The 25,094-nt window shown below is 41.5% G+C and overlaps 1 protein-coding gene across 1 annotated transcript in view; it reads left to right on the top strand.

The window, feature by feature from the left end:
• The first annotated feature begins 1,925 nt into the window (after positions 1-1,925).
• The window catches only part of LOC117511012 (zinc finger protein 462-like), a 42,790-nt gene continuing 19,621 nt past the window's right edge, over positions 1,926-25,094 (top strand). The window contains 4 exon segments of the mRNA XM_034170946.1: positions 1,926-2,059; positions 18,362-20,991; positions 20,994-23,299; positions 23,397-23,689. Of these exon segments, the coding sequence (XP_034026837.1) occupies positions 18,381-20,991; positions 20,994-23,299; positions 23,397-23,689 (5,210 nt within the window). The 5' untranslated portion in view covers positions 1,926-2,059; positions 18,362-18,380.

Here is a 25,094-nt window from a genome sequence, read left to right as displayed (position 1 = left end):
CTTTTAAGATTAGGCTTAAAACTTTCCTTTTTGCTAAAGCTTATAGTTAGGGCTGGATCAGGTGACCCTGAACCATCCCTTAGTTATGCTGCTATAGACGTAGACTGCTGGGGGGTTCCCATGATGCACTGTTTCTTTCTCTTTTTGCTCTGTATGCACCACTCTGCATTTAATCATTAGTGATCGATCTCTGCTCCCCTCCACAGCATGTCTTTTTCCTGGTTCTCTCCCTCAGCCCCAACCAGTCCCAGCAGAAGACTGCCCCTCCCTGAGCCTGGTTCTGCTGGAGGTTTCTTCCTGTTAAAAGGGAGTTTTTCCTTCCCACTGTAGCCAAGTGCTTGCTCACAGGGGGTCGTTTTGACCGTTGGGGTTTTACATAATTATTGTATGGCCTTGCCTTACAATATAAAGCGCCTTGGGGCAACTGTTTGTTGTGATTTGGCGCTATATAAAAAAAATTGATTGATTGATTGATGTATGTGTATGTATGTTGATATATATATATATATATATTGATATCGGTTTAGGTGTGTAGGAATCTATGTGTATATGTGGCAAAGGGTATTACTGGTTGTGGGGAAGAAGGGGTAGGGATAAATAAGCTGATGCTTCACCCTACCCCTTTTCGGACATGTTGGGTACACAGTAGGAACTTTTTTGTTGTTGTCTTTACTAATCTATCTTGTAATTGTTGTTGTATCAAATGTTCGAAATAAACAGTTTTCATTCATTCATTCATTCATTCATTCAGTCTTTAGACACTGAAGATAAAAAGACTGTATCACATACAGGTTTTACTGTCTGCAGCTACGACAATGAAACATTATATTTTGAAAATCTTAATGAACACACAAACGCGCGCGCGCGCGCGCGAGCGAGAGAGAGAGAGAGAGAGAGAGAGAGAGAGAGAGAGCGGTGGGGGAGAGGGAGGGTACACTTCCGGTGACGATTTTTGGATTTCACAATTAAAGCACAGTATCCTCTTTGCTAGGTTACTAGGTCTTCGGGTAATGTTTTACTACTTTGCATCTTCTTTTTCTTTCTTAACTAGGGTTATAGTATATATAACACAACCTCAGTTAAGAATGGAAAAAAATGGAGGTGTTACAGACAAATTGGTAATTTGTAATACAAATGTGTAATACAACTGCACATTTGTATTACAGACAAATGTGGTATTTTAAAAGCACAATATAATCAGTTCACACACAGCACTGTCTCTGAAATGACTTCAGCTGAATCCAGGTAGAGTCAGTAACTGAAAACAATTAGCAGTAATTACAGACCGGTTAAAACCTGGACGCCTGTTGAATTTTATTGTGAAGGACAAGTGACCATTGTTGGGTTGTTAGGTTGCGGCTGTGTTGCTTGAGCCGGTGTTGTAACAAATTGGGTGACCCTCCAGAATCTGTTAACTGTACAATGTCTTTTCCACACTCTGCGGTCTTTTCATAGCTGACCAAAAATGGTGCCTTCCAATTTTATTAAATTTATTTATTTATTTGGCTTATAAAATCAATGATTACATTGTCTGATAGCTGTGATAACCGAAACTTGGCCACGAGTGTTATATTTGAACAGTACATGCAAAGCTAAGTGGCTCTACTCTACTCTTTTCTACTCTTCTATTTTACGCTTCCTTTTTAAAGATTTAGATATACCTTAGTATACTAGCATAGTTCCACCTTAGAATTGGAATATAATATATAAGATATACGTTACTGAATTTTCGTGCAAAGCTAAGGGAATTTAAGCCACTTCTGAACAAGACTTTTTTTATTACTTTAAAATTCAGAATAGAATTTCATCATTGCCCCACATTTCAAAGGAGTTAAACCCTTTACAAACAATTTAAATAGTAAAAAACAAAACAAAACTCTTCTTCCGGTGTCAGAATCCGCCGGGTTACAGAATGTGTCGTTACACCGGAAAGGTCGGTGCTAGGGGGAGCTACTATCGCGGGAAAAATGGCGGAGATGTGGGGTTTCTGCTTTTTCACGTTACTGAGCACAGCAGTTGAAAACATTGCCTAAATCTCGCCCATATTTTGTCTTCATATGTGAGTATATCATTTGTGCAACTGAGGGTTATTTTACGTTGTGGTTGTGTATTTTTCGTTTTTGTTGGAATAGTTCGTGTAGTAGTTAGTTCGTTTAGTGAAGTACAGAGGCTGGACCGTTGTTCGAGCTACTTGTTTTTCGTTTCCGCTTAAATAAGGTTTTCTGTATTCAGTGTTGCCGAACTGGATTTGCTTAGTGAAGAAACGAAAGTATCGCCGCGTTGTCACTGTTTTTATTTTCGCTAATATGCGGGAGCGCCCATGTGGATTTGCATGAACTATCCCCGTAAAGTAGAACAGCAGTTCATCCCGTCACCAAAAAGTATCAAACTGGAACAAGCACACGTGTTCATAATCAGTGTCACTGTCACTAAAATACAGTAAGGAGGTTAGGAACCTTGGGGCTGTCTGAGATGTTGAACTTCAATAGTCACATTCAGATAGACATTCTTTATTTCAGTCTTTTGGTAAATAGTATGTACAGACAGTTTAAAAATGAAAGTCAACTTCCACTATATTGTCATAAAATACACAAATCTTGCACAGTAAAATTAAAATGTCAAGTCATTATAATTATTGTAAAATATGAATATGTACATATGGCTGTGTCTCTGGAGACACCCCATTCGCCCTATTGAGATATCCCATAATCCCTTGCATGCCAGAGAGGCGCTGCAATCAAACAGCATGGAGAAACCACATGATGACAGTTGCAAATGAACATTATACTACCAAAATGTAAAATTTTATGCCTTTCATAACATTTCTAAGAGACTGCATGCATGAGACCCCTGAAAACTTGCTAAAACAAATATTCTAAATATTCCGTGTCTGCTACCTTCAACCTGCGTGGAACTTCATAAACACAAACTGAATTTCAGACATCTTTTATATATTACAATGGAACAAACAACACAAACAGTGTTGTAAAGGACAATAAGCAGGGTATTAAGAGAGCATGCTTCACTTCCCACCACAACGACATGAACAGGAAGCGATTGCGACTCATGGCAGTTCCCATTGTAAATAATCTTAAAATCACTTGAGGTTCTTGCTTGTTTATGTAACCCAGCCCGTGCACTGTCTATGGCGCCTCTCTGCACCCGAAGACTCTGCGTTGTGTTTTGATTTTGTTTTGTTTTGTTGCAATGCAGCGGGACGAGCCAGACACACGGTTTTGGCTCTAACTGCGCCATTTAATTGCACAATCGATGAGGTCACTGATAACTCCACTCCTTTCAAGTAACAAAAAAACATTCAAAGAAACAAACAAAATCAGCATATGTTGTATAAAACAACTCTATTACATTTACAATCAAATGCTGTCTTTTCCCCTGACTCATTAACCAAAACCGGGAAGCTAAAGTGCATACAGCTAAAACTGGCCACCTTCACATGTGAAATAAGCATAAAAACATATAAACTTTGGTTATACATCCCCAAACTTCTTCGGACCATTCATCTTCATTTCAACACACAAACCTTTCATATAGGATAACGTTGCAACTATTTTTAGTCCAAATATTCAACTTGACTAGAGAGAGCAATTCACAGTGTGCTTACCTTTCAAGTAACAAAAAAACATTAAAAGAAACTGGCGCGCACAGAGCCAACTACGTTCAAGTACGGTGGCCTGTAAGGACAAATGGCCACAATCGCCAATCTCCCTGTGGGCAGAAGTAATACAACAGTGCCATCTATTGACCGAGACAAGCAATTGCCATACATCCACCCCTTCTTTAATTGATGTCGTCCCGTCGTCAAAACAAATGAAATAGAACAAGGATCATGTATTAAACATAAACAAAGAGAACTGCAAATAAACACGTGAAAAGTGAATGACAGTGTAGTGAGTAGTGATGTGTGATGAAAATGTGTATGGGTGCCCCCTATTAAGGTGGGTGCACTTGCTATGCTGAGCTATATGTGTCCCGCTGCTCTTCTTGCTTTGGCCCTCTGCCACAACTTCTGTCCTCTTTCTATCTTCTGCCGATCCTCTTCTGATTCCACTGCTCGTGACTCATAGGACAGTTTCTTGAGGGGACGTTGATTTCATCTGCGGGTTCCTCCTTGGAACTCTGGGCTTGGGAGACAGGTTGGTGCCCCCGGCTAGCGCCTGTTCCTCCCCTCCTTCACTCTCCCGTCCTGCTTCCACATCCTCTTCCTCCATCTCTGTTTGTTCAAACTGTTCATCTGTTGTCTGAGATAAGCACTCCTCCACATTCTCCTCCATGCTGTCCACCTCCAAGTCCTCCCCTGGGAGTGACTCATCTCCATGTGTTGTCACTTTACTGGCCTGCTCTACTGGAAGGAACATACACTGTGGAAGGAGATTGCGGTGCACCACCCTCTCTGTGTCACCATTTTCTGGCTGCACCACATAAACAGGTATGCTAGGCTGTTTCTTCACCACAATGTATAGCCGGGGCTCCCACTTGTCTCCCAGTTTCTGCCGTCCCTCCACGTGACACACTTTGACAAGAACTCTGTCACCAGTGTTGAATACGTGGCTCTTAGCCCTCTGATCATAATATACCATCTCTAATTACTAACCTCCTCCACTCCTTTAAGAGAAGGCATGCCTGCCCACCACCACTGACCCTCTCACTGCGGCTTGGTTTCTGGTTCAGACTCTTACAATGTAGGACAGGACCTATAGCACGATCGTCTTTCTGCCCAGCACGGATCTCCTGTTTTTTCAAGGTAGGCAGGGACTCCGTCCCCACATCTCTGTAGGGCTCATCAGGTCTCGGAGAATCAGATTGGGGTCTGTCTGGCGCAGATATGCTCTTGCTTGTGGGGCCCACTGGGTCCTGGACGTGCTGTCCCCTGCAGTGCCCAGGTCCACTGGACCTTACATGCTGGGGACAAGTTTGTAGGACCTCTGTGACCTCTTGGTTGGACATACTGGAGAGGGTATCAGCATTAGCATTGCTCTGGCCCCTCCTATACTGGATATCATAATCAAAGGCTGCCAGCCGAGATACCCACCTCTGGCCTGTAGCATCCAGCTTTGCAGAGGACATGACATACTTCAGAGGGTTATTGTCTGTCAGGACCGAGAATCTACGCGCATATAGGTGGTCATAGAATTTGTCTGTCACTGCCCATTTTAAAGCGAGGAACTCCAGTTTGTGTGCAGGATAGCTCGTCTCAGCGGGACTCAAACCTCTGCTGGCAAAGTCTATGACCCTCTCTGTACCACCCTGGACTTGAACCAAGACGGTGCCAAGCCCGTCCCCTGAAGCATCCATCTGGAGCACGAAAGGCAGGCTGTAATCAGGATAGCCCAGCACTGGAGCGGTCGTGAGCCTCTCTTTCAGGGTCTGGAAAGCCTTCTCACAATCATCAGTCCACAAAAAGGGTGGGTCCGATGCCAGGTTTTTCCTCCCACCCCTTTTTTTCTTTCTGGGGTCACCGGCAGTGAGGCGATACAAGGGAGCAGCTAGGGCAGAGTACCCACTAACATACTGCCTGTAATATCCAGCATACCCCAGAAATTGAAGCACTTCTTTGCATTTTGTGGGCCTCACCCAGTCCTTAACCCTGCTGATCTTGTCCGGGTCCGTTCGGACTCCCTCAACAGACACCAAATGACCCAGATACCGCACTTCCTGTCTCATCATCTGGCATTTGGAGGGTTTCAACTTCAAGCCGTGCTCCCGAAGCCGATCGAATACCAGCCGCAGTCTCTCTAGATGTTCATCAAAGGTTTTAGAGAATATGATGAGGTCATTAAGATAAATCAGGAGGTGAGTGAAGTTTAGATCTCCAAAGCAGCAAGTCATGAGTCTTTCAAAAGTGGAGGGGGCGTTCTGCAGTACAAAGGGCATTCGGTTGGCCTCAAACAGCCCCATTGGGGTGCAGAATGCTGTCATGTGTTTGTCATGCTCTGCCACTTCCACCTGCCAATAACCTGATGTGAGGTCAAGTGTAGAGAAGAACCTTGCCTGCCCCAGAGTCTGCAGGGCCTCCTCTATTCTTGGCAGGGGGAAAGCGTCTCTCGTGCTGCAGGAGTTTAGCTTTCGGTAGTCAGTACATAATCTTAGTGAGCTGTCCTTCTTTGTCACGACTACTACAGGTTACTACAGGTGACGCATATGGACTCTTACTAGGCCTGATGACTCCTGCAGCCTCCATCTCGATCAACAACTTTCTCACATCTTGCCACTGCAATGGGGGGATTTTGCGATAAGGGAGCCTAAAGGGCTTAGAATCAACCAAAGGGATTTCGTGCTGCACTGTCTTTGTGTGGCCATAATCCATGGGATGCTGGGAGAACACACCGACATTCCTCTCCACGAGATCTGTAAGGAGGGAGCACTGGTACGCATTCTCGACTGCTGCTTCACTCAGGTCCACTCCACAACTTGCCACAACCTGGTCCAGGCTCATGCACACCTCTCTGCCCCCACTCTTGTGACCTTTGGCCTGCTTTTTGTCTGAAAAGCCCACAACACTGTCTACCAGGGAAACTCTGGCCAGATGTGTGTGAGGCTTGATGGCAATAGCTTGCTGGGACAGGTTCATCACTCTAACAGGGGCACATCCTCTCTTTACATCAGCAAGGACTTTGGCAACTAAGAGGTCTTCGGGGAGCTGCACGGAGGAGTGGCCTTCAATCATTGCAGTGCAAGTCTTTCTTTGTGGGCCAGCTTTTATCTTGCACATTAAATCCATCTCCTTTCCTCCAGGAATGATTACTTTATGACCAGTGTACACAGCAGGGCCCACTATGTCATCCTCATCATATTGTTCGGTGCCCCCAATCTCCAGTAGGGAAGTGTACCAGTCTGGATGGCTCTCCTTGACCTGGTGGAGAAACTGTTGGCCATAAGTTGCTTGGAGATGGTTTCTGGAGGCACGGAGGACATTGGTTCCCACAAGGAGAGGAACAGAGGAGACAGTTACAACATAAGCCGGCACATTCTTGAACTCTTTCCCCAGCACATTCAAGTTAATGCGCAGGACGCCATGGTAGGTTACACTCTGACCAGCTGCACCTTCAATGGGAATTTTAGAGGGCTGGAGCTTTTGGTTCTGGAGGATGGGGTGGCTGGTCCAGTATTTGTGTGTAATACTGGTTATCTGAGAACCAGAATCAATGAGCGCCTTGCACTTCACTCCATTCACTTCCACCTTGCCCTCATTCCTGGGGCCCACTAAAGGGGTACCCTCTCCTCCATCACCAGTCTCATTCACCTGCAGTGGGGGGTCTTGTTGCTTGCCCATAGTTGCCCCGGTGCCCATGGGCTCTAGCCGTTTAAAGGCCGAGCTGGGTCGGCTGTTGTCCCTTCTGCAGGTATCGTAGGCTGAGGTTGGTGAGCCCATGTCTGATTGGGATCTGGGAAAGCTGCTCTGCAGACACGGGCTATATGTCCTTGCTTCCCACATCATTAGCATGTGACAGCTAAAGTCTGGGTTGTGGGTGTGGGGGGTGGCCTGACCTTCGGTGGGGGGACGGGGACAAAGAAGGGTGCAGCAATTCTTGTTTCAAGGTGAGTCAGTTTAGCCATCTCCACCTCTTGGCACAGGGCTAATTTCTTGACCATCTCCGTTAGCTCTGACCACTCTGATGTATGTTTGGCTTTCTCTGACGTCACATTTAAATTACAGTCTGATGCAACTTGGACCTGAGCATAGGTCTTCTTGGATTTATTCAGTGGCTGGAATTTTTTTGTTTCTGTCACCAGATTTCTGAGCTCATCTTGCAGCTCCCTGAAGCTCAGAAGCCGGGGTTTCTTTGGAGCAGTCCTCATGTAGACTTCCTCATCATTTAATCCTCTCAAGAACTGTCGGGTGAGTTTACTGTCACGGTCAGGGAAAGGTTTGCCACCTCTTTGGGTTTCCTCTACAGCTGGCAGTGTTGCTTCCAGGGCTATGGCATAAGAGCAGGCAGACTCTCCTGCCCTCTGGCCACGCTCATAGAAGTCAGCGAGTGGGTCTAAGGGGCCCTGTGTGTCACCGTACTCTGCCTTCAGTTCCTGGAATGCCTTCTCAGGAGTTTGGTCATGGGGGGTAGGTTCAGGATCAGGATCAGCGGAGATGAACGGGGAGCTCGATTGCCTCCAGGAGGTATTGCATGTCACGAATCCAGTCCTCTATAAATATCTTACTATTGGCATTACCAGAGAAGATTCAGACATTCTTCACCTGGTGAGTCTGCAGGAAACCGCCATAAGCTGTTGGTGGGAAGCTCGGGGTAGCTGTGGCTCTGACAGGGGTATTTAGTGGTGCATACATGTGTTGGGTGGATGATGGAGGCAAGAGAGTGGTTTGGGGGACCGTATCAGGATACATGCTGACTGGAGGGAGTGAAATATGGGGCTGTAGATGCACTGGGGCTTGAGTGTGGGAAGAAGATTCATACTCAAATGCTGCATGGGTAGCATTCAGAGAGGTGGGTGCAGCTGCTGTGGGGCCCCATGCACTGATGGGAGATGAGTGCAGTGGGACCTGAGAATAGTGGGCAGCGGCTTGTGACGTGTACCTGGGGGATTTCTCAGCATTCAATTGCAAGGAATTTAGGGATTCCATCATCTACAGTCCATAATATATCAGAAGATTCAGAGAATCTGGAGAACTTTCTATATGTAAGCAGCAAGGCCAAAAACTAACATTGAATGCCCATAACCTTCGATCCCTCACTGCATTAAAAACCGACATCATTGTGTAAAGGATCTTACCGCATGGGCTCAGGAACACTTCAGAAAACCATTGTCAGTTAACAGTTTGTCGCTCCATCTAAAAGTGCAAGTTAAAACTCTACCATGCAAAGTGAAAGCCATACATCAACAACATCCAGAAATGCCACCGCCTTCTCTGGGCCCGAACTCACTTGAAATGGACAGATGCAAAGTGGAAACGTGTGCTGTGGTTTGATGAGTCCCCATTTCAAATTATTTTTGGAAATATGGACGTTGTATCCTCCGGACAAAAGAGGGAAAAGACCATCTAGATTGTTACCAGTGTGAAGTTCAAAAGCCAGCATCTGTGATGGTATGAGGGTGTGTTAGTGCCCGTGGCATGGACAACTACATATCTGTGATGGCACCATCAATGCTGAAAGGTACATCCAAGTTTTGGAGCAACACATGCTGCCATCCAAGCAACGTCTTTTTCAGGGACGTCCCTGTTTATTTCAGCAACACAATGCCAAGCCACATTCTGCACATGTTACAACAGCATGGCTTTGTAGTAAAAGAGTGCGTGTACTAGACTGGCCTACCTGCAGTCCAGACTTGTCGCCCATTGAAAATGTGTGGCGCATTATGAAGCGCAAAATACGACAACGGAGACCCCGAACTGTTGAACAACTGAAGTCGTACATCAAGCAAGGAAAGAATTCCACCTACAAAGCTTCAACAATTAGTGTCCTCAGTTCCTATATGCTTATTGAGTGTTGTTAGAAGGAAAGGTGATGTAACACAGTGGTAAACATACCACTGTCCAGCTTTTTTGAAATGTGTTGCAGGCATCCATTTCAAAATGAGCAAACATTTGCACAAAAACAATACAGTTTATCAGTTTGAACATTAAATATCTTGTTTTTGTGGTGTATTCAATTGAATATAGGTTGAAGAGGATTTGAAAATCATTGTATTCTGTTTTTATATTTTACACAATGTCCCAACTTCATTGGAATTGGGGTTGTATAACAGTTCTCAATGTTGTTGACATCTTAGTGTGTGGTCACCTCTGAGATTTTGCGAGATTTGAAACCTCAGTAGGGAGAAAAGGCAGACACAGATGACAGTGCGACAGAACCCCATGTGCTACGCCACACATGAAGTGCCTCTGTAAACTTGCCAGAGCTTTGAGACCCATCTGATGTTTCAACCACACACAGTTGTTCGTTCATTCAGTTAGTTTCTATACCTGCTCACTCCAGTCAGTGGTCACGGGTGGGGGCTGGAGCTTATCTGAGCAGTCAGGGCGTGAGGCAGGGCACACCCTGAACAGGACGCCAGTTTGTTTCAGGGTCCCAGATGCAGGCCTTTTCAAATAAGTTGCACTTTTTTCCAAGTCTTTCCGAGAAACTAATTTATATTTTTGTTCAACTCTGCATATGACAACACATGATTAACAAACATCTCGCTCACTGAGCAGTGCTTTGGCTATCCATCAATCAATCAATCAATCAATCAATCAATTTTTTTTATATAGCGCCAAATCACAACAAACAGTTGCCCCAAGGTGCTTTATATTGTAAGGCAAGGCCATACAATAATTATGTAAAACCCCAACGGTCAAAACGACCCCCTGTGAGCAAGCACTTGGCTACAGTGGGAAGGATCACATCACACAACAGAATGTATTATTATAGGGCACATTTAACCTTTGGGCCTGGGCTTTACTGAAAATAACCCGAAGCTGAGAGGTATACATGGATGTGCAATAAGCTTGGAAAACTGTAGCCTTCACTTGACAAGAGTAGTTATAAAATGCATCTAAGCATATTTTCCCTCGCTCACAGTGCACTCTTGTTGAGAAATGTCAAAGCCATCTGATAAAGATGGGAGCAAAATATGTCCTAAATTTGTACACCTATCAACAGAAGCTGACTAGTCACCACAAAGATATCTCGTCAATAGTTTTACATCCTCATTGAAGACAACTTTGGATGCTGTAGCTCCTCTAAAAAAGAGAGCTTTAAAGCAGAAGTGCCTGACTCCGTGGTATAACTCACAAACTCGTAGCTTAAAGCAGATAACCCGTAAGTTGGAGAGGAAATGGCGTCTCACTAATTTAGAAGATCTTCACTTAGCCTGGAAAAAGAGTCTGTTGCTCTATAAAAAAGCCCTCCGTAAAGCTAGGACATCTTTCTACTCATCACTAATTGAAGAAAATAAGAACAACCCCAGGTTTCTTTTCAGCACTGTAGCCAGGCTGACAAAGAGTCAGAGCTCTATTGAGCTGAGTATTCCATTAACTTTAACTAGTAATGACTTCATGACTTTCTTTGCTAACAATATTTTAACTATTAGAGAAAAAATTACTCATAACATCCCAAAGACGTATCGTTATCTTTGGCTGCTTTCAGTGATGCCGGTATTTGGTTAGACTCTTTCTCTCCGATTGTTCTGTCTGAGTTATTTTCATTAGTTACTTCATCCAAACCATCAACATGTTTATTAGACCCCATTCCTACCAGGCTGCTCAAGGAAGCCCTACCATTATTTAATGCTTCGATCTTAAATATGATCAATCTATCTTTGTTAGTTGGCTATGTACCACAGGCTTTTAAGGTGGCAGTAATTAAACCATTACTTAAAAAGCCATCACTTGACCCAGCTATCTTAGCTAATTATAGGCCAATCTCCAACCTTCCTTTTCTCTCAGAAATTCTTGAAAGGGTAGTTGTAAAACAGCTAACTGATCATCTGCAGAGGAATGGTCTATTTGAAGAGTTTCAGTCAGGTTTTAGAATTCATCATAGTACAGAAACAGCATTAGTGAAGGTTACAAATGATCTTCTTATGGCCTCGGACAGTGGACTCATCTCTGTGCTTGTTCTGTTAGACCTCACTGCTGCTTTTGATACTGTTGACCATAAAATTTTATTACAGAGATTAGAGCATGCCATAGGTATTAAAGGCACTGCGCTGCGGTGGTTTGAATCATATTTGTCTAATAGATTACAATTTGTTCATGTAAATGGGGAATCTTCTTCACAGACTAAAGTTAATTATGGAGTTCCACAAGGTTCTGTGCTAGGACCAATTTTATTCACTTTATACATGCTTCCCTTAGGCAGTATTATTAGACGGTATTGCTTAAATTTTCATTGTTACGCAGATGATACCCAGCTTTATCTATCCATGAAGCCAGAGGACACACACCAATTAGCTAAACTGCAGGATTGTCTTACAGACATAAAGACATGGATGACCTCTAATTTCCTGCTTTTAAACTCAGATAAAACTGAAGTTATTGTACTTGGCCCCACAAATCTTAGAAACATGGTGTCTAACCAGATCCTTACTCTGGATGGCATTACCCTGACCTCTAGTAATACTGTGAGAAATCTTGGAGTCATTTTTGATCAGGATATGTCATTCAAAGTGCATATTAAACAAATATGTAGGACTGCTTTTTTGCATTTACGCAATATCTCTAAAATCAGAAAGGTCTTGTCTCAGAGTGATGCTGAAAAACTAATTCATGCATTTATTTCCTCTAGGCTGGACTATTGTAATTCATTATTATCAGGTTGTCCTAAAAGTTCCCCAAAAAGCCTTCAGTTAATTCAAAATGCTGCAACTAGAGTACTGACGGGGACTAGAAGGAGAGAGCATATCTCACCCATATTGGCCTCTCTTCATTGGCTTCCTGTTAATTCTAGAATAGAATTTAAAATTCTTCTTCTTACTTATAAGGTTTTGAATAATCAGGTCCCATCTTATCTTAGGGACCTCGTAGTACCATATCACCCCAATAGAGCGCTTCGCTCTCAGACTGCAGGCTTACTTGTAGTTCCCAGGGTTTTAGGCTCCTCTCCTGTGGAATCAGCTCCCAATTCAGATCAGGGAGACAGACACCCTCTCTACTTTTAAGATTAGGCTTAAAACTTTCCTTTTTGCTAAAGCTTATAGTTAGGGCTGGATCAGGTGACCCTGAACCATCCCTTAGTTATGCTGCTATAGACGTAGACTGCTGGGGGGTTCCCATGATGCACTGTTTCTTTCTCTTTTTGCTCTGTATGCACCACTCTGCATTTAATCATTAGTGATCGATCTCTGCTCCTCTCCACAGCATGTCTTTTTCCTGGTTCTCTCCCTCAGCCCCAACCAGTCCCAGCAGAAGACTGCCCCTCCCTGAGCCTGGTTCTGCTGGAGGTTTCTTCCTGTTAAAAGGGAGTTTTTCCTTCCCACTGTAGCCAAGTGCTTGCTCACAGGGGGTCGTTTTGACCGTTGGGGTTTTACATAATTATTGTATGGCCTTGCCTTACAATATAAAGCGCCTTGGGGCAACTGTTTGTTGTGATTTGGCGCTATATAAAAAAATTGATTGAATTGATTGAAAGATACACCACTTGTTCTACCTCTACCTGCCACCTGTGTGGTTTAAAGTACATACGCACAGTCTTGCAAATATTATAAATTAGTAGAGCTCTTGGCAAAATTCTTTTGTACCTACATTAATGGTAAATGTTCAGGTGCAGATAGAGCTCTATTTCAAGAACTTTGAATATAGACTGCTGTGGGACATGAGGATGAACCTGTTCCTTATAGTAGATGTCGGGCTCATTGGCATACATTTGATGATTGCCCAAAATTTTTTGCAAACTTTTGACTGACGGACATACTAATACAATAACATGCTTTTGGAGGGCAGTATGCATTTTCAGAGGTCCAAAGTCCACGCCCAGTCGCCCAAAATAACGAGGGCGAATATCTGTCATTGCGGGCGACGGCATGGATGGAGGGACTCAGAAAATGCATACCGCACGACAACAGCATGTTATTTGCATTATTATCACTTACTGAGATACACAACACGTAACGCGTACATAAAAAGTTGTCTCACTTTAACTTTTGTCGTGTTGCCTGGCGCACGCTGCTCTTCAAATTCGGTAGTGCGTCCTCATCAAGCTGGCTGCTTTGGCTGCTTTTCATTGTCATACTCTGCATGAGAAAATCATCTGGAATATCCATATTGGGACCAACACACACTTCTTGCCTTTTTATCTTTTCCTCTGCGGACAGTTGTTTTTGTTTTCCTCTGCGGACAGTTCTTGGGCTGCGCTATGACATCATTTGTTTACGCACAGTGGGCGGGTATAGCCAGGTACCTTCAGCGTAAATCTACGCTACCGGCCTAGCAACGCCTCAGTAAAGTGATAATAATAATACCATATCGTCAACATAATGTAAAGTGTTCACAAACTTATCAGCATTAATACAGCCACCACCATTATTTTTAAGTGCCACATTTAAATCCTCTACATATAAATTGAACAAATACGGGAAATAATACCACCTTGACACACTCCATTAGAGAGTGAAAACCACTTTGGAAGAGCTGCTCCCCAACATGCACAAAACGGTTTCACAGAAAACCAAAACATAAGCAGTGTGACTAGATATAAAGATAATAAGGAGAGATTATCATCCAAAGAACATTCAGTGGCCAAATTTATATCATTCTCGTATAGGCTGGTCAAACAAAATGATGTTTATTTCTAGTATACTAAGTTATTGGGTGTTTATGCCAGGTGGCCTGAAGAAGTCAGACTTTCCTCTCACAAAGCACTGTGCCCCATAGAAACCAAGTACGTCTTCATAGGCAGGTTTGTGGCATTTAATTTAACTATTCCTGCAAGCAGTTGCACTGCACCAACAATAGTCCTAAAAGGGAAGCTCACTCATTTTACTTGGTCTTAAAGAAGGCACCTGAGTCAGAAAAGGGTTGTCTATACAGCACTGATGAAATGCCATGAGACATAACTTAATGCAGAGTGTAGCCATTTGGATGTGTATAAACAGCCATTAAACCACATTACACAAAGCAACAGAGGCAGAACATCAGGAGCCACTCTGCTTCACTTCTGAGATTGACTGGTATCAGCTGCACATAAGCCAGAGTGGCTGCACAATACAACAAGTTGGTAATAATCGTCAATGAGACACAAAGTAGCTGTCCTTTATATGAACATTGAACACAGCCACTGTCTACATGTGAAACTCCACAAATATGAAACAAAAGCTGGAGGCTTACTATCTACACTCTAGCTTTTTTTTTTTTTGAATAACCACAGTGTTTGACCTTGAAGGCATGTGAGAATGGACTAGTGTGTGTTCACCAAGCTGGGCATCAAAATGTAACAGCAACAGTGGGGAAAAAAAATTCTTCGAAACAAGTGGAACATGTATTTGTTTTTAAGTATGGACCACTAGGGTCTTGAGAATGTAGTTTTTTTTTTTTTAACAATCTTTATTCTCTCAATAAAATCCTGGTCGCTCTTTTGCATGAAAAGACCCAAAAACTGGAATATTTTGCCAAAATAATGATCCCTGCCCAACAAAAGTGTCTTTATTCACAGATGATCAAAAGACACATTTCCAAATAGATATGGAACTATGCTAACTTCCTACACAGTTTCATTGATGCCAGTTGTTGCACCATGGAGCAGTGTGGGAAACAATGTGTTAAGTTCAATTTTTTTAAACAGGTCCATTATTTCACTTGCTGTAAAAACAAAATCAGAAGAAAGAAGAAAAAACTGTGTTTGAAACATGCCTTCTGTAGTGTCCAAGCCTCATGCAAGAGGTTTTGCTGTAAGGGGTATAGTTTTATGTAGAGAATGTGTTGAAATATCTGTGATGGGCGGACACTGTGGGACAATGTGCATGTGACGGACAGACACTGTGAGACATATAGACCATCAAAAATGATCAGTGAAATTATAGACCACATATTTTACAATAACAACTTTATTCAGGGTCAACTGCCAACAAACAAAAATACAAAACTGAACTGTGAAAACAAACATTAAGGCTGGTATGCACTGTGTAGCTCAAATCTAAGACAGTTTCTTACTTTTGTGATTAAACCCAGAAGCTAGAAGAATAAAACTGTTTGAATCATGTCCTTTGTAGTGCCCAATCCTAATGCAAGACGTTTTGCAGGAAGGAGCATATTTTTTTCTGTAGAATGTGCTGAAACATCTGTGATGTTTCTGATAATTATTGGAATTTATTTATTTGAGAATTTTCAAATGAAGTTTTCTCCAGTTGCCTGTGCTATGACATCACAAGTGCTCTTAACACACTGTTGAATGTAAACACATGTATAGAGATATCAGTAAAACTCCTTACAAAATAACAAAAATAGGCTAATGATTTGACTAATATTCATAAATAAGAGCAAGAAATATAATTTGCTACTTTCTGATGTCACATTATAATTTAAGTGTAAGATTTTCAGGTGTTTTACTGCAGTATCCATACATGTATGTACACCAGGCTGTGCAAAATCAGCACTTGTGACTTCACACATGTAGCACATGGAAGGCTGGTCAGTTTTTAAAAAATCATAAAAATTAAGATGTCTCTAATTTCAGTATATAATCTCTTATTTTAGGGGTTAACATTGATGAGTAAAGTGCCCCTTTAAGCATCCAAACATACCTTGAAATGAAAACAGATTGACAAGATATTAACAAGTTATTTAGTGGAAACCAAAATCAAGATGGCTGCCATGCGGGTATCTTGATTATTGGAGCATGCCACAAATTTATATGAAACATCCTTACCACCCTAACATACTTTTAGTACCCTGAGAAAATGAAAACAAAAGGACTGGGCATTTTTAAGATTTATAAGGCAGAAAATAAAATTAATATGGCCGCCATGCATGTAGTAGCCATCTTGATTTATCAGAGTGGGATGTGAATTTAAAGGGAAATCATAGCATGATATGCATAAAAAGGAATCATCCTAAAACCAACCTCAGCACACCGTAGAAAAATTGACACATGCATTTTTCCTTATCAAAAGTCGAATTTGACAGTTTTTGAAAGAAAGTGAATTGATGGAAAATCGGGAAACTCATGGTGACTCACCTTCAGAAAGCTTTATAGATTAGGGCTATATCTGTACAGTTCACGATTTCCAGTCCAAATGAGGATTCTGAAGCCACCGATCAAAATAAACATGTTTACAACTTGCACCCTGTGACACAGATTGCACTTAGCATGCACTCATTGCACTCATTCTGCACTTGCATTGCTGCTTCATTCTAAAGTGATATATTGCAAGTAATTAATCTGAGGGGCCCTAAATTCAGTGAAGCATAAACATGTAATCAGTACTTGACCAATTTCATCTTTAAAAGACAGGTTACTTATAATGACTAATATTAGACTGAGCTCCTGACTGTACATGTGACAGATGGACACTGTGGGACCAAAATGATGATTTTCATCTCTGAAACCTTCAATATCCCAAAGTTAAATGTGTGTGAATAATAAATCTTCACATATTCTGATTTGAAAAAAAAACAAAACAAAAATGTCACCTTCATCTATGTAAATTGGCAATGAAAGAAGAAAAATTATCTCCAATATCATAAAAAGAACAAAATCAATGAGCCTTAAGAGATCTGTTGTCATACAAAAGTAAATCTAATTTGAGAAAAATATCTGTTGTAAACACTGTGACTATGCAAAAATTATACATACAAATGATACCTTTTCCATACAAATAATGTACAGTACCAAAGGAAAAATGTCCCACAACATGTTTGTCCATCACATGTGTGACGGACGGACATTTTGTGGGACGGAAATGGTTCATTGGTTGTGAGGATTTGGCCACTTGAATTTTTTTCATGGATGTCATTATAGAGTATGCTTGTGGGTAGGTCTTCATCACACTTAGGTCAACATTTTTTTTTATCTTCCCACAGTGAGGAGCAACATGTAGCGTTATGGATGGACACTGTGGGATGGAAAAAAATATGCCCATAATAAAAGGACTACAGTATCAAATTCCAAAAATGTAATGAAAAGTTGTTATTTTTGTCAACTCTTTCGAACAACCAATAGGTTTTTTGGGTACTTCCAGAAGTTTTAACATGTATTTTTTATCCACTGAATGCAAGGTGACCTGTGTGTACAGTAAATTTTGGTAGTTTTGCATTATGCTTCATTGAAGAAAAACAGGACGGACCAGCTGTAATTGCCCCGAAAGTACCACGTCATATATCAGTGGAAACTATAAACAATAAGGATGCTGTAAATATGTTTCTTAATGATTAATGGGTGTACATCTTATTTCTGCCCAGCAGAATTTACATTATATCAAAGATGTTACATTATTTTGGAAAAAACATCATATTTTTGGGGCAGTTAATGCTCACTGTGGGACTGTTAAACACACCAGCCACCTGAATTTGTCTTGACAGATTCCTAGGAGTAAATAACTTCTTTGAAAAATGAGTTTTGTCTGTTTCTGAAACTTGAATTGAAGGTATTCGGTTTTGATGCCCAGCATTGTGAACACGCTCACTAGCATTCTGTTTAACAGTGTTAGACGTTTGAATTGCTGTTTATCGTGAAAGGTGCACTATAAATAAAGTAGAATTATTTGCTTGTGTAATGGCACAGCATTGTTACTTCAGTCATATATTGAATTTGTGTTTTCAGGTGAGTGGATGTCTCATTTGTGGTTTGTATCTGCAAATGTACAGCTATAGAAAAACTAAGATACAGATGAAATGTTGACATTAAGTGTTGTATTTTAATCCTCTGCTCTAAACTAAGGCAGTAATTTAACACTGTTTTGCTTTCTTCTTCAGATTCTGCAAACCTGTCAATATGATGGACAATCAAACGGCACCTCAAGGATCCTCAGTCAGGTCATACCAATGTAGTCATTGTGTCCTCATCTTCAAAACCAAACTTTTCCTTTTGGAACACCTCAGCAATGTGCATGGTTTCAATGTGGAGGCTGCTCTTAAAGATGCTGGCTTAACATCCTTTGGAATTGACAAATCAAGTGGAGTTAGTCGTGAGGCTAGCAGTGAAAGATCTAGGGAGAGATTTGTCTGCCAGCACTGTGATTTTGAAGCTTATAGTTGGGACATCATTGTGCAACATGAGAAAAAGTGTCACAAGTTAAAAGAAGATCTAATCTTTTATGAGAGCGAGGAGAAGAAATTAGAGCTCAGTTTGGGAAACCAATATGTGAAAACAGAAGAAGAAGAAGAAAAAGAGACTTCATTCTTAGTTAAGGGTGCCTCCAAAATGGTCTGCACTTCTGTCTCATCAAGAGATCTGAAAGCCTCCAAGAAACGATCAGAAAATGGTACCAATTTCTTGGACAAATCATTTGCATCAAATGAGAACTCTGAAAATAGGGACTCGCCAAATAACCAAGAGCTTCCTGATGGTCTCCAAGGAACCCTAATACTCCAGGACTCTCATTCAAACTCTCATATGAACAGTGACGGTGTGTTTAAAGTCACTGCAACCTCCAAGAATGACGGCTCCACACCACACTCCTATTGCTCCTTTCTAAATGACCACCTATTAAACAGAAAGTCTTCATCTCCGAAGTCTGAGAGAAAGTTCAAAGAACCATTTCCAAACCAAGTAGGGAAGAGGACCAGTATAGAAAGTTCAAGATGTTCTCCTGCAAAAAAAACCAAATTGGATGATGGGACTAAAGTGAGCAAATGGCAGTTGGCAAGTGACACAGCATTTTCATACAAAGGTGGTGAAAATGATGAAAGGAAAGTCGATATGTTGCATGAAGAAACAAAAAACCCAACAGTTTACGTTTGCAAGCACTGTAAGTACAGTGATGTTTGCAGCCAAAGAATGTTGGCCCATTATCAGACCAAGCATCCTTACGTAAGATGTAACACTGAGTACATTCAGAATCAGGTTGATCAAAGTGCAACATTCTGCTGCCTGGAGTGTCCATTTGAGTGTTTTACTATATCTTTCCTTGAAGAACATTATATGGAAAATCACCCAGTGTCTCTTAAGAGTATCATTTCACAGTGTAAGGAAGCCAAAAATGCACCTTCACCACAACATTCCACCTCAAAAGGAGTGGACATGGCCTTGTATCAGTGCGTCCATTGCAGTTTTAGTCATAGGTCTGTTGTTGTTATGCATGTTCACTACCAAAAAAGCCATCCAGATGAAGTAGTTACAATTGACAAAATCAAACATTCAGCTCAAGCCTTGCCAAAACCAAAATTACAGATGACCCCTGAAAAGATTTTGGAACCCCCAAGCTGTAATGACAACATAACAGCAATGGACAATTCACCCTCTGAGGATGAGGAATCAGATTATTCTGAGAGCACAAGAGACAAAAATGAAACACCACACAAGACTCCATTGCCTTCATTAAAGCTGAACCTCAAACCTGAAGCTCAGAAGGATCATTCAGGGTCTTCAACAAAACGGAATAGAGAGTTTGAAGAGGACAATAGTGAAAGCTCACTACCTGCCAAACGAAAAAGAAGATCATCTACTCTGTTGAGCAGCTTATCCTTCATTCCCAACATTAACATGTTTTACTGCCAGTTTTGCAGTTACTGCAATACCAATGTAAAAAGTGTTCTTGGTCATCATAATGCAAAGCATTCTACACACAAAGTAGTTACTACTGATGATGTTGTACAGTATAGTGTTGAGGTGCAGAGTAGAAAACCTCAAAGTGAAGCCGAGACCTCGGCAGCTTCTACAGCCTCTGATGCAAGTACAGTGAATAAAGTTGTGCTAAATTGCGAAGCAAAACTTCAACAACAACTTGATGGCAAAGATACATTGGAAAGTGAAATGAATCCTTATGCACGTGCAGAAGACTTGTTTTACTGCCAGAAGTGCAACTTTGCGCATATAAATGTAAGAGGAGTACTGAAACATCAATCGAAGTTGCACCCTAACCTTCAAGCGCACACTGAGCAGATTCTCACACATACACGTATGATTTGTGCTGACATTAAAAAATCAAAATCTCGAGCAGAGAAGTCATTCTCTTCGACTGGACTGCCACTGCCTCTTTTTAATGCAGACGATGAGTCTAAGTTGTTCTGCTACCTTTGTAACTTTCGACAGAAGACCGTGAAGCGGGTGTTGCAACATTTCATCAAAAGTCATTGTGGACTTAAACATGATACCAAACAAATCCATTTGTATTCTTCTTTAGTCCACAAAAAGATTTGTAAATCACATCTGGAAACAACTGAAAATCAAGAAGTCAAGCTGGAAATTGATGAGAAAGCAGGAAATGAAAAGGCTGACATGGATACATCTGGAAAGTCTGCTTCAGTTTCCCCGTCACAGTCATCTCCACAAACACCAAAGAGTATCCAGTGCAACAGGTGTACATACAGCACTCAGTACCCATACCTGTTAAAGCGACACATAAAGAAAATCCACAAGTCAAATCGCACAATCACATCTATTTTAAAATGGGTTTTAGACAAAGAGTTTTACAATCTGGATATCACTGTGAGATGTGTGTTTTCTCTCACAAAAAAGCAGCAGTGGTCTATCGGCATCTTAAGGACCTCCATCCAGGACGTGGAGTAACCCTAGAGTATGTAATTACTCGGTTATGCGTGGGTCTCCAACAGTCCCCTCGTAAAAAAAATCAAAATTCTAAAGACACTGATGGTATTGGTGACTGTGACAACTCTAATGAGCAATGTGAAGAAAGCAAAACAAAGATCTACTCATGCAAAGCATGCTCCTACAAAGGTAGCTCATTGTCAAGCATGACAAGCCATTACTGGGCTGTTCATCCATGGTCTGTGAAGGAAGACGGCTCAATTCTGGATGTCATTAACAGCATGAAGCAAAGTGGAAACCATCAGGAAGACCACACTTCAAGTGATATGAACAAAGGTCCTCTGGACTCGGAAGTGCCTGATGTTTCGTCTCAGGCAAGTGAATCTTCAGGGTTGAACAAGTGCCATTTTTGTTCCATGACCTTTCAAACACAGCGCGGTCTGAATATTCACTGTAGCTTGAAACATTCAGAAGCTCAAACTGAAAGTGTGAATGAACCAGAAGAAGAAAGCCACCAAAGTGAAGAGGCTGCAGGTCTGCACATCTTTCAATGTCCATATTGCACCTATGTGAACACCATTTATCAAGGCATTCTCACTCACTGCCAGATGATGCATTCTGACTGCACAGCCAGGGCGGAAAGCATTCAGCTTGATGAAACACGGTTACCCAATGTCAAATTTCTGCAAAAGACGTGTCCTGATGGTCGAACGAAATTTTGTGGGTACATATGTAAGAATTGTCCAGAAGTCTGTGAGTCGTCCAAGAAACTGAAAGCCCACAGTGAAAAGTTGCACAGTGAGGTTGTCTCAAACATGCGGAACTCCACCCCTGTGCCTTCAATGAGTGATGTAAAACTGTCTGACTGTCTCAACACTCAGGGCTCAAAGTTGCCGCCTGCTGTTTTCAAGAAGAAAAAATATGTAGCGCTCAAGTGCAAGTATTGCAAATACACTACCAGCACAAAACTTACCTTAATTCGACACGAGAGCCGTCACCACAAAAATGCACCCGCGGTTGATGATACAGAAAGTATGTACAAGTGTCAACTGTGTTCTGATTTGTTTTCCATGAAGCATAATCTTGGATGTCATTATACCAAGAAACATGGAAAGCTTGCCTTCCTGAAATACTATGCACCCATATACCAGCAGCACCAAAAGAAACCAGTTGTAACATCTCCAGACAGCTCTGTAGCAGAGCAACCAAACGCCTCCCCTGAAACATGTTCATCAAGCACACCAACAGAAGAAAAAAAGATTGTTTACAAATGTCCACGTTGTCCCTACATGAACACGAGTCACCACGGAACCATGACTCACTGCCAGATACTACACTCTTCCTTTGTAGCCGCAACAGACAATCTGCAAACTGAAGAAGTTCTCACAACCAAGTTGGTCAAGTGTAAGAACCCAAAAGGTTCTAATAGATGTGGGTATGCATGTAAAATATGCCCAGAAATCGTACCTTCAATAAAGAAACTGAGAAAACACTATGAGAAGGACCACAGCCAGACTCTGTCAAACGCAATCAAGTCAATGCCTAAACATTCAGTTGTCATTAAAAAACAGCTTCTTTCAAAGTACCGTAACCCTCAGCGCACAGTTTCTAAGGCAACCTTTTTCAAAAACAAAAAAATTAGCCTTAACCACTCCTTGGACCTTCAGAATAGAAATGCATCTGGGACAGTGGATCGTGATTCTCCATACACGTGCACTTTGTGTGGTTATTCCTCTACAGCGTTGAGGCATCTTAGAATCCACTGTACTCATAAACACGGAAAGGATGCCATCTTAAAATGTGCACCACAATGCAATGAGAATCTGCTTGAATCACCCGCTGCAAAAGATTCTCCATCTCCGGAGTCAGAAAGTACTACTGAGACGTGCAAGTTGGACATGACGACAATGAGAGTTGAATGCAGAAAATGTCCCGACGTATTCTTCGACACATTTCAGCTACTGAGTACACACTATGTTACATTTCACAGTTCAGATCGCAAATCAGACTTCATTATATTACCACGTGAATCAAAGACCAAAAGAACTTATAAATGTGGTTACTGCAAGAAAACACTACACGGGACTAGAAAGTTGTCTCGCCACCTGGATCACCACAGAGAGTTGAACATCAAGAAACCAAATGATGGAAAGGCAAAAGCACCTCTTATTTCTGAGACCGAACCAGAGGCACAGTATGTTGAAGTGAGTTGTTTCTCTTTGCAGTTGCACTCCTTTGCTGCATGTTTGAGCCTTATGTCTGTGTTTAAACCAAACTGACCAATGGCATTTGTGTTTTTAGTTCAAGGTGCAAGATGAACTGCCCACATTTGAGTCAGTATCAGACATGATTAAAGCTGCTCCAGTGGAACACAGTAAAAGCAAAGACTCCGACTCTCGATCTCTAGCATCAAGGTCCCCATCACCCTCTAGCCGCGAAGATGAAGGGAAATCGCAGGAAGATAAACACACATGCAAGTACTGTGGGCGGACATATGTGTTCCTGTCATGTCTGCGTATGCACGAACGCAGCCATGCAGCTGTGGCTGCTCTCAACAGACAGGACAGCCTACGCACGTCATTAAAGCTTGACACGTAAGACAAGTTGTATAACTTTATATGTTTGATGGTTTTCGGTTAATACCAAAACACAGTATCGGTCACCAGAGTGTGTTTTAGGAATGGTACAAATTACATATCTTTGCATACACGCTTTACAGCACATTTTGTGCACAAAATTCACAATAAAAGATTAAAACTTCCAATGCAGCATGATGATTATTGTTGATATAAGATGCTTGCATATGTAGTAGGGCTGAGGATCAATTAAGAAGATATTGACACGTCTTTCCTGTAATTACGTAATTATTAAGAGTGCCTAAAAACTGCAACTTGAAATTTGTCTTCATGAATACAGTTGTATGTTCAAAATACCAAATTGATTTAGAATATACAGAAAAGGAAGAATATTTTAGCATTTAAATTAAAATCACAGATTTAAATTACAGCCTGAAGAATTAAGTTTTCTTTGTTCAAAATAAGAATAGTACTTGATAAGCATAAGTTGAATATTTTGCAGCCAATAATCGGGCTTTGCAGGGCTAGAAAAAAAGAGTGATATGACCAGTGCAACTTTATCCTTTTTGAACACAGTAGCACGCATACACAGTGCAATCCCACATAGATATCTGAGGTGTAAAAGAAGTAAGTAAGTTCTATATTGGCCCTGAGGCCCATTTGTGTCTACCTCTAGTTTCCATAGTGTTGAGTGGATGAGAGGCTGTGACTCTCCCTGGACAGGATGGCATTCTGACACAGGTTACTTCCACAGGCGAGGCCGATAGCCATTTACAGCTGGGTGGACTGAGACAATGCAGATTATCAAAGAATATAAACAGGCAGCATAAGTGGGATTCAATCCCAGGTCTGCATATTGGCAGGCTAGCTCCTTAACCACTCATCTACTTGCTCTATGGGGTGTAGTTTAAAAAAAGTTCTCTTTCCAACTAAATTATTTTATCCTGATCAAGCAATAATAAGATTAACAACTTAACATTCTGGAACTATTCCATAAATATTTAGAAGATATTGAAGGCAGCTACCATTTCCTCGTACATTACTACTAACAGTTTGTTTTTCCATTTGTCATGGAAATGCGCACATCGAAATATGTTTATTTCAGCGACACTGATTGATGCAGTTGTTTGCTGAACATGAAGCCACCATGTGTCAATGAGAGAATATTGAAAGTGGGCTTAACCCTATGGTCACATTAGCTACAAACAACGGCGATACACACTTTGCTTTGTTGTGTGATGGGTGTTCCTGGGGCATGCATGCTAATGTTTCTGTAAGATGTCTTGTAAATCACTTTAGAGGTGTCATCTGATAACAAAAACAGCATTTTAAGTTTTAGAAGTGTTTATTTCTTGCTGTTATAAACATACGAGGTCTGTCCATAAAGTAAAGGTCCTTTTTATTTTTTTCAAAAACTATATGG

The sequence above is a fragment of the Thalassophryne amazonica genome, chromosome 5 (genome assembly GCF_902500255.1).
Source record: "Thalassophryne amazonica chromosome 5, fThaAma1.1, whole genome shotgun sequence".
Classification (NCBI taxonomy): Eukaryota; Metazoa; Chordata; class Actinopteri; order Batrachoidiformes; family Batrachoididae; genus Thalassophryne; species Thalassophryne amazonica.
Note: the sequence above shows the minus strand (reverse complement) of the source record. Positions and strands in the feature narration are given on the sequence as shown.